Here is a 10,352-nt window from a genome sequence, read left to right on the forward strand (position 1 = left end):
ACTCGAAATCTCTTTTGTTTGGCAGAGATATGAACGAGTATACATCCGTGACATTTTTCCAGCAGGATTCAAACAGTAGTTTGTCACTGACATAATCACGTGTTGGAGGCTCACCATTGCCGACAAATCTCAACCGAGCCCAGTATTGTCCATGTTTGGAGTCAAATGGAGCCGTCTTGCCAAGAGGAGTCATGCTGACTCACTGCCCAGTCAGGTGTGAGGCACACAGAGAGGAAGAGACCGCTATCCACCAGTTTTTCCGCGGCCACTCATTTTTCAGATGCTCTCTAAAGTCAGGACAAAGAGAAGTGTTCCCTCAGCAGCTGGAACCCTCCTCTATATGTCCACGGAGCGCGGGATGGTTCCTGCCAGACCAACCAGAAAAGAGGTGTCAGCAGAGCAGCAGAGGGTGGCCCAGCCTGAATTTTGGCGGACCTTTTGAAAGGATTTCCAGCCAATAAGGAATGGAGTCTCGGGCGGTGGGTCGCTCCTTCAGGCGGTGCTGAGCTCCGTAGGAGCCCCTCACCAATCAGGAGCCGGAGGTCTGAAGCAGCGTCACCATCTCACAGCCGCTCTCAGAGTTTAAGAGCAGTGCATCACCTCGTTTCACTGCATTATTCTCCTTCACAGAGAAAGAAGAAGTCATGGCAAGAACCAAGCAGACCGCTCGTAAATCCACCGGAGGCAAAGCCCTGAGGAAGCAGCTGGCCACCAAAGCTGCCGATAAGAGCGCCCCAGCCACCGGCAGCGTGAAGAAGCCTCACTGTTACAGGCCCGGTACCGTGGCTCTGAGAGAGAGCCGTCGCTACCAGAAATCCACGGAGCTGCTGATCTGCAAGTTGTCCTTCCAGCGCCTGGTCCGAGAAATCACTCAGGACTTCAAGACCGACCTGCGCTTCCAGAGCTCCGCTGTCATGGCTCTGCAGGAGGCCAGTGAGGCTTACCTGGTGGGCCTGTTTGAGGACACCAACCTGTGCGCCATCCACGCCAAGAGAGTCACCATCATGCCCAAAGATATCCAGCTGGCCCGTCGCATCCGCGGAGAGAGAGCTTAAACTGTCTGCTGCTGCTCCACAAAGCACAACGGCTCTTTTAAGAGCCACTTCACTCCCCACTCAAGAGCTCGCTCCTCTACTCACAACACACGGTTCACTATTAAATCTAATAATCTTTTTATTACTTTTAAGTCAAATTAATTTCCTTCTCCCTGTTGTACTGGTAGTAATGTTTTTTTTTGTTTTTTTTTAGTAGAGGATCTGAATTAATTTCACACCACTGGAGTCCACATCTCCATGAGTAATCAAGCAGCATGAACTTATTTCATTTATTTTACAACAAAATAATGCACTTTAAATGTTTCAGTTTGGATCTCTGCACCTAAGTCCTCCAACATCTGTGTCCATATCTCCACCTGATTATGAAATATTCCTCTTTTGTATTCTTGGCTGAATTTTTGCTCGTTTCTCCTTTTTGAACAATGGTTTTTCACAAGCCACAGCTGAGCAGACTATTTAATCTCTGTAGTTCACAGGCGTTGCCATGGAAACCCGCTGTGGCCGCAGCGTAGAGAGCATAGCGACTCTGATCAGTGAAGGGAAGTGAGATGATGGCTAAATGTTAGGCTACGTGATATTATTCAGAAGATGATTATTTCAGAAAGCCAGTTACCGCTTGTGTGTTACAGACTCTGGTGGTCAGAGGATGATGTGCAAAAAAACCATTGAGATATTACTTTCATGATTCAGTGGAGTTCATTTATAGGCCCAAGAAAATTTGTTTCAAGTAATCAACATCCAAATAGTAGGCTAGTCAAAATCATTTTTAATTGCAACAAATAATCCATAAGCATATAGTAGTAGTCGAGATTAAATCATATAAACACATTAACAAATTAACGATTCCTATTTAAAATTAAATGCTACATTACCATTAATAGTGATCATTTGAAAGTGATATGGGTATGTCCATCATAGTGGCATTTGAAGAACGGAGACTGACAGATTGAGCACTGCTTGTTGGGACATTTGGAGACGACAAGATGTTGCTCCAGTCTCGTCTCTCCTGCGCTGACGGAGTCCAATAAACCCGCAGGCTGCTCTCACATCGATGTCCGGTCATGATCTGACGAGTTTCCAGGCCAGCGTCAGAGAGCCGACCTACAGCTGTGCTCTGGAGGCTGTGATTGGTGTAGACCCGCGACTCCTTGTGCCGTTTCTCCCTTTTCTTTTCATTCTCTATCCTCTCTTCTTCCGCATCCCAGTAGTCAAAATGATCAAATTCACCAAATAAATTAACTGAAACGATAAAATCACTCATGATGCCTGTTGTAATCTGTTGCCTCTGCTCTGAGTCTCCGTTGCTATGGTTACAAACTAGCAGGCCTGTCATCGGGCAATTTGACCGGAACGTCTTTTTAGCTGTCCTATAACACCTTTTAACGGACACCCTGCAGCCAATCAGAATTGAGTATTCACCCAGACCATGGTATAAGTAAACATAAAAGCTACTGTATCCTCCACAACCAGGTTCCTACAAATATTTCACAATAAAAGCCTATTTAGAAAATGGAGAGATTCTCTCAGCCGAGGTTATAAGAGACTTTTAATCTGAAAGAAATTCAGGAAGTGTTGAGTTTGAAATGACAGCGCAATATGTTAACTTTTTAAAGACAACGGGAGCGGATAAAAAGTAAATATATAAAGATACAGAGGGATTAATGAATAAGGAACTGTCCATAATGTAGTCTGTTTCAGATGAAGCTGGTAGCCTCTGCAGTTTTGCTAAGTAAAAGCCCTGCCACTATTTGTTAATGTTATTATTTTTTGTCCATCTCTGTCATGAAGAAATAACATTGTTTGCTAGCTTGATGCTAATGACAGTACTCAGTGGGTTGACAAAGTGCCTCTGCTGTTTCACACAATCATTTTCCCATTTTACTCTGTGTGGTATCATCCCTAGAGGAAATATTAAAAACACTGGGGTGTTGTCATACAGTTGTCTACGGCAGCAGGTCGTTACGCTACCCCTCATTGACCAAATGCTTCTGTGTGATAAAATTGAAATGTATGTTGGAAGTGAGATTATTCTTTTTGTTCCTCTTTGTTGGACGTTTGCCATGTCCTGACTTGTACACGTACATAATCATGTTTTTACCTGAATGATACTTTGCTTTAACCCTGTTAAAACAAAAGATTGATAAGTTGCAGAATTCAATTTTAGTTTCAACTGTCAACCCCTCTCTAACATGTAGCCATACTGCCATCTTGTGGCGGAGTTAAGAAGAGTTACTGCAAGGAAGTCAACTTTACATATTTTGAATGAAGATATAATTAGGGATTATCAATCAACTTGTTTGTATGAATATGTGCTTCTTTATTTTGTTTTTCATCATATATTGTCATTGAGTTAATCTATAGTGTGTGTATTTCACGGCCAATCTATATTTATTGTTTTTAGTTGCTGAGTTGCAGGAGGAGCCGGTCAGAAGTAGCAGCCAGATAAGGACATCTGAGGAGGAGGACCTTGCCTTTGCTAACCCTTCACCAGAGCTGCTGTCTGATTTTATTATGTCTCTGCCTACCTAACATACTGTTGAACTCATCAGACTTCGCCCCTCCTAAAAATAGCTTCCATCTATCTTAGTATATCCTTGTATGATCAGCTGCACAGACAAATTATAAGCAACCTACCATATAACATTCATATTGGTGTTTTTGGCATTGTATGTGTTGTATATATTGAATTGCACCTTACCGTTATCTCGTTTTCATGTTTTGCACCAACTGTTATGTTAATTTATTTATTTATTTATTTATTTATTTTTTTTACATTGCATTCTTTTTAACTGCCCCCTTGCAACTTAAGCACCTTTCCCACTGCACAAAAAACCCACTGACACCTGCAAACATCCTGCTTGTGTATGTAAAAAAAAGTTACAATCAGCGTTGACACCCTTGTCATATGACTCTGCAGTAGTCACGTGGGTATTTATTGGCTCAAGGTCCGATTGGCAGCAAGGAAAAACACCACCCGGGTGAACATGCTAATGTTAGCCCATGTACCAGCGAGATTTAATGACATGCCCCCACAACATACAGTCTCCGCCCAAGCAGCGCTCGATCAATGATCCAAAATAGTCTGGACTGAGTTTGAAAGAGAGTAAATAAGTAACAGAAATAAAAAAGAAGTAACCCCCGTAACATTTTCACTGGCCTCCATGCTTCTTTCTACTATTTACCAACCTGTTTTCAAGCCTGTCTGTGCATCAAACATGACACACCAGTAAAACAGAGAGCCATGCTCCTGTGCAGCAGAGCTGTATGCACAACTTAGTCTACTGGCAATGGGAAATGAGTCTACAGCCTGTTTTTAGTGGGTTTTCCCATGTTTACAAAAGCCCATGTACATACGCTCATTTTGGTGGAAAAGAGGTGTTAGTATTGCAACCACTACACACCAAGTTCTCTTTGGGTAAATAAAGTTCCATCTTATCTAACAGGTTCTGACCTGGAAGATGATAATGTATAAAAGGAGAAGCTGCAGCATGCAGAAGAGTAACCGAGATAAATACAGGTATAGATGGATTGATGGACTGATGGATTGATGGGTGGGTGGGTGGGTCGGTGGGTTGGTTCTTGCAGGAAAAAAAGACCAGACCATATCTGCCCAGACTACGGCTGAGGTTAAGGAGATCTACTAAAGGATTGACAAACACTTTGCAGAGCTGCTTCAGACACAAAAGATTGAAGCACAAGAAGCTGCACAGCTGAGAGACCTACAAGAAGCACAGATGGTGGCCTTCAATCAAATGTTCCAGTTCAGCATTGTTATGTGTGCCAAGCCTTTGGTGGACATGCACAGCAAGACCAGGCCCCATGAAACCTGTGTCTTCACATTTTGCAGATAGTCTCAACTTGCTTTCAGAACCTGACAAGTACATGTTTACAGTACAGTTGTTTACAGTGTTTATTTCAAATTTGCTAATTTACATCCTTAGCCCCGTAATATTTGTGGTTATTTGCAAAACTGCACTGGATGATGCAGATAACTCAAACGGCACTGGATGATGCAGATAACTCAAACAAGCAGACTCAGACTCCAGCAGACTTGTGAAAATGTTCACATCAGGAGCACACCTATTCATTAACACACACACACACACGTTAATGTGGTTACAAAAAAGAGATTCCTGCTTTTCCTCTGGAATTGTCCACCATCAATATGCTAAGGAAATACATGGAGGTGGTAATCATGCACATTGTGACACAAACGGCCAAGAGAGAATGATAATGTTTCATATAAATTCAGTTCTCTTGGATGTTTGTATCACAATGCACCAGGGGTACATTTCACAAAGCAGGTTTAGTGAAAACTCTGAGTCTGTTAACCCTGAAATGAGGGAAACTCTGGGTTTTCCGTTTCAGAAAGGGAGGTAACTTAAACCAGAGAAAGCGAAGTAACTCCAGCCCATTTCAGAAAGAGAAGTAACTGAAGCTCGGCTTCAGTTACTATGGCAACTGACTCTGTGAACCTAACCTGGTCGGGAGCAGGTTTTCTTCAATGAACCTCGAGTTTCTAGCTGTCTCCTCCCTCTTACGCCACACATGCAGTGTGATTCATTCATTCATTCATTCGTTTAGTGTCGCGCGGGTTTCAGCAAGTTTGATCATCTGTCCTCAAGGTAAAGTTGGATCCTAAAGTGTGTTCTAGTTCTAAATCTACTTTTTTTCAATCATGGCATGTCCGTTCTTGGAGGACCCTGTGGACGAAGAGGCAGTGTTACTGAGGAGGGAGTACGCATTCATCCAGAGAGTATTCACAGGCCCAGAATTGACGTATTATAATTTTCAGAACATTTTCTGAAACGGTACCGTTTCACATCACAGTCCATCATTTATATCCATAACCTCATCTGTCGTGACATAACCAACGTCACCAACTGTGGACGTGCACTTTCATCTACCCAGATTCTTTCTGTTGATCTTTGTTTTTTTGCAAACGGGAGTTTTCTGTATAATATCGGAGATGCAGAAAATATCAGTAAGGCCACTGTCTGCAGAGCCGTGAGAAAAGTGTCCCTAGCTCTGAAACGTCTATTAAACTCTTTTGTTGTGTTCACTGGACATAAACCTGTGAGGGTCATCAAGGAGGGGTTCCACAGGATTGCAGGTGAATGATGTGGAAATCAGTTAAAATTTATGATTATAAATCATATTCAGTTAATGACATGGTGCTGCAACCTCAGACTGGGATTAGTCATTTTAATTTATTTTAGGATTTCCTGGTGTCAGTGCTTAATTTGAGCCGGAACGTACTGGAACGCATACTAGCATCTTTTCAGAAAAGGCCCTGGTGCGTTCCGGAACTAATTTGCATGGGTCTAGAACTTTTCACATCTAAAAACTACATACACTATTGGCTGATGTCACTAGAGTGGAGTACTGTAGTACTACGGTGGCTCACGTACCGCTATGATAAGTCCAATCGCAAGAGGGTGAGTGTCCATGCGCCGTCCAATAACAGCGTGTGCTGGTCAATAACGGCGCGCGCTGGCCACCTGGCACTCAATATGCTGCTGTTGTGGTTTGTTTTCCAGACATGTGAGTATCTTTCAGCAGTGAAAGTTATTATTTATTTCTTTTTACTTGTGGGCAGTGATTTGTTTTACACAGAGCTCTACGTGCGAGCATTTTACTCGCATTTGCGACTAAAAATAGTTTTGTGCAAGCAAAATAAATCATTCAGATTTCAACCAGCAGCAGAAACGAACCTCACTGCACTTTAGGGACTGTTCTTTACTTATGAAGGGACTGTTCTTTACCTGTCAGGGGAGGAGAGTGGCTGGTTGATTTTTATTTTATTTATTCACTTTATTTTGATCCCCCCTATGTTAATCACTTTTTGATGCTGTTTTTGAAGTATGAATAAGTCAGTTGAAATATCATTGATGTATTATAGAAAAGTGATTTATCTTTTTATAAATGACAAAAGGCACATCTGCCTCATTTTTGCAGTGGTATCGTGATACTACTCAGAACCGTACCACAGCCTCCTGCCAAAGGTACCAAACACAACGAGTCCCGGATGTAACATGGCGGCGTGGCGTGCCTTCCTCCGTCACTTCGGTTCTCAGTTTTAGCATTTAAAACTAGTTTCCGCTATTTTGAAAGACCTGCGGTTTTTTAAACCCTACTGTTTAATGTGTGTACTTTGGCCGGATGGCCGATCGTTGATACTTGCTCAGCGGATCTTGAATTTTTAGGGCGTCTGTGCGGACAGTGACACAGCCGCGCCCGAACTACATTGGCGTCTCACTAACTTTCAGCAATATACGTCCTTCTTTCCGCCTAATACTGGATCTTGGACTATGACACCGCTCGCACGACAGTGAGAAACCCCCATAACTACATCGGCCAACCCTGATGCCTCTTTAACGCTCTTCCTGCCGTTTACTGTACACCGGAGTGATTGCTGCTTACTGGTTTTGGGCATCCATTCACCCCAATGGGCCCAGTCTCTGGGCCCGCGCCGGTAAGTGCCGTTCTCTGCAGGACATAAAACTTATCCGATTTGTGACTACACACCGCTGTGGACTCCTGTTGGAGTCCCCGCGTGTAAGTTTCCATTCTGTGACTCGGCAAACTGCTAAAGCTGGTAGAAGTAGCCTCCCGACTAATACAAACAAACGTATTATGTCACCACACACTCCATTGCTGCCGTAGTTGTTTTTGTTTCCTAGGCAACCCACCTGCTCCCCATGGCTCCACTCACCTCTCCACATGACTGTGCCAGCTGCCTCAACAAGTCCCAGAAAATCGCTGAGCTGGAGCGACGTATCTCCAACCTGTACTGGATCCGGGATGAAGAGGCTCGCCTCGACTCTGTGGTTTCCGTAGGCGCCCACGGTCCTGGAAACTCCGCGGATCTTGACTCCACCGTCCCAATGTTCGATGCCGGCTCACCGGTCACTAACCCTGCCGGCTTTGCCCCAGCCGAGCGGACAGTCACGGCTCCTCAGCCCCGCACTGATGACGATGCAGCCACTGCAACACCCAGGTCGGCTTTCTCAGTCTCAGCTCCTCTCCCCTGCCGAGGACCCATGGCTATCGCTCGGGCCCAAGCCAAAGTGGGCAACCAGGAGGGCTGAGACTACTTTCACCTTCAGCCCAAACCCAAGGCTCAGAGCGAGCAGCTCCACTCCCAGCCAAGAGCCCTGGTCCACGATAAATGGCAAAAGGCAAGGGAAATCCAGCCCACAATCTCGCCCACCCTGTGAGCTCCAGCTGGAGAACAGATTTAACATCCTGGGCGTAGAGGAATCCCCTCCGCTTCAAACTGGCTCCTCTCCTCCTCCTAACCCGGTTAATGTCTCGCTGCCAGGGGCCCAGGAGGTTAATGGGCCTGCACCAGGACCCCTGGACAGGTCCTCGATCTCCTCCTCCCGGCGGAAGATCGTGAAGGAGGCGGCCCTCAGAGCGAGACGATCCAGTGGACTTCCCCACCGTGAGCGGTCATGTGAGCCCGCAGCCACAGCTATGCCCGCTTCTCAATCTCCGCCGGCTTCCTCCTGCCCCACCGAGCTGCGGGGCCGTTACCTCCTCCGCGTCCTCTGTTCCCCCCAACTACTGTCATAGTGGGTGACTCCATAATGAGACATATCCGATTTTTCAACGCCACCACTCACTGCTTTCCAGGAGCCACTGTCTCCAAAATCATCAGCAAACTCCCGGATTTACTGCTTTCGCTCCCAGACTCCATACATCGCGTTATCCTGCATGTTGGAACGAATGACATAGTCCGGTGTCAGTCTGAACTGCTGAAGGTTGACTTTAACACGCTATTCACCACCTTGAAAGACTGCGGGAAGTCAATCTTCATTAGTGGCCCTCTACCCACACTCGGCCTCGGCGCACAGCGGTTCTCTAGACTCCTCCCCTCCATTCCTGGCTCCAGACTGCTTGCAGTACCCTTGGTTTTCACTTTGTCGACAATTTCAACTTATTCTGGAATCGCCCCTCTTTCTATCGACATGACGGTCTGCACCCGAGCAAATTAGGTAGCCGCATGCTCGCAGCAAACATACAGTACACTGTAGGCCTACACGCCATGGCTCACGCACATGCTTGACTGTTTACATGCCACACCCCCTCCACAGTGCGCTCTCCTCCTTCTCCTTCTACAAAACCCTCTGCGAGTTCTGTGAGTACTGCCTCCCGTATCGACCCCTGGCGGCCTGGAGAACTAACTGCGCCTGACGAGCACCACTGTGCAGTACGATATAGCTGCAAAATTCACACCTCTGGCTCCCCTCCATGGCCTGGCAGGCTTACTGCTCCTCAACTGCTCATTCCTATTGCTGTCCATATTAAAAACTCCACTGCTCGTCTTCCTCACCATACTGACAGACCTACAGGGGTTACAAAGGATAATCTATTAATTATTTCTGGCAACTCCACCACTCACTCCTTTACTCTCAACACGTTTTCTCCTGACCACATGCACATTCATTTTGGTTTCATCAATATTAGATCAATCAATAACAAGGCTCTTCTTATTAATGACATGATTGTTGACCATGGCATTGACATAATGGGGTTATGTGAAACCTGGCTGAAACCAAATGAATTTCTTCCCCTTGTTGAAGCCTCTCCCCCCAATTATTCCAATTCACACATTGCCAGATTATCGAAATCTGGTGGGGGTGTCGGCCTAATTTACAACTCAAATTTAGGTCTCTCACATGATCATAGACATAAATTGTCATCCTGTGAAATTCTCACCATGTGCCCCTCTGCTACAGCTGGCCTTGGTTCATCGTACTCAGTCATGTTATATCGTCCACCGGGACCTTATTCTACATTTCTGGTTGAGTTTTCTGATTTTCTTTCTGACCTCGTAACCCATGCAGATAACATCATAATTTTTGGTGACTTTAACATACGCGTTAACTGTAAAACCGATCCACTCACCAAAGCCTTTACTTCCCTAACGGACACTTTTGGTTTTGCTCAGCTGGTTCATGAACAAACGCACTCCAATAGTAACACACTAGACCTTGTACTCACCAATGGTATTAACATCTCCGACCTGTCAGTTTTGTCATATCCTCCCACACTTTCTGATCATTGCCTTATTAAATTTAGAGCCGACCTGCCACACTGGCGGTCAAATCATACTGATACTTTTAGCAGCCACCTTATTGATGACTCCACCATTTCCAAACTCGCTGGCCTGCTCCCGCACTCTCTTGCTACTCTGCCAGAGCAATCTGTATCTCTTGATGACCTCACAAATGATTTTAATTCAATCTTAAGTGCCACACTTGATTCCATTGCACCCCTTCGCACAAAAAC

The 10,352-nt window shown here is 45.2% G+C and overlaps 1 protein-coding gene across 1 annotated transcript; it reads left to right on the forward strand.

The window, feature by feature from the left end:
- Positions 1 to 481: 481 nt before the first annotated feature.
- On the forward strand, positions 482 to 1,403 carry LOC117261618 (histone H3-like). Its single transcript, XM_033634005.2, has one exon. The coding sequence runs from the start codon at positions 645 to 647 to the stop codon at positions 1,053 to 1,055; it is 411 nt and encodes a 136-aa protein (XP_033489896.1). The 5' UTR covers positions 482 to 644; the 3' UTR covers positions 1,056 to 1,403.
- Positions 1,404 to 10,352: the final 8,949 nt, after the last annotated feature.

Source organism: Epinephelus lanceolatus, chromosome 5 (genome assembly GCF_041903045.1).
Source record: "Epinephelus lanceolatus isolate andai-2023 chromosome 5, ASM4190304v1, whole genome shotgun sequence".
Taxonomy (NCBI): domain Eukaryota; kingdom Metazoa; phylum Chordata; class Actinopteri; order Perciformes; family Serranidae; genus Epinephelus; species Epinephelus lanceolatus.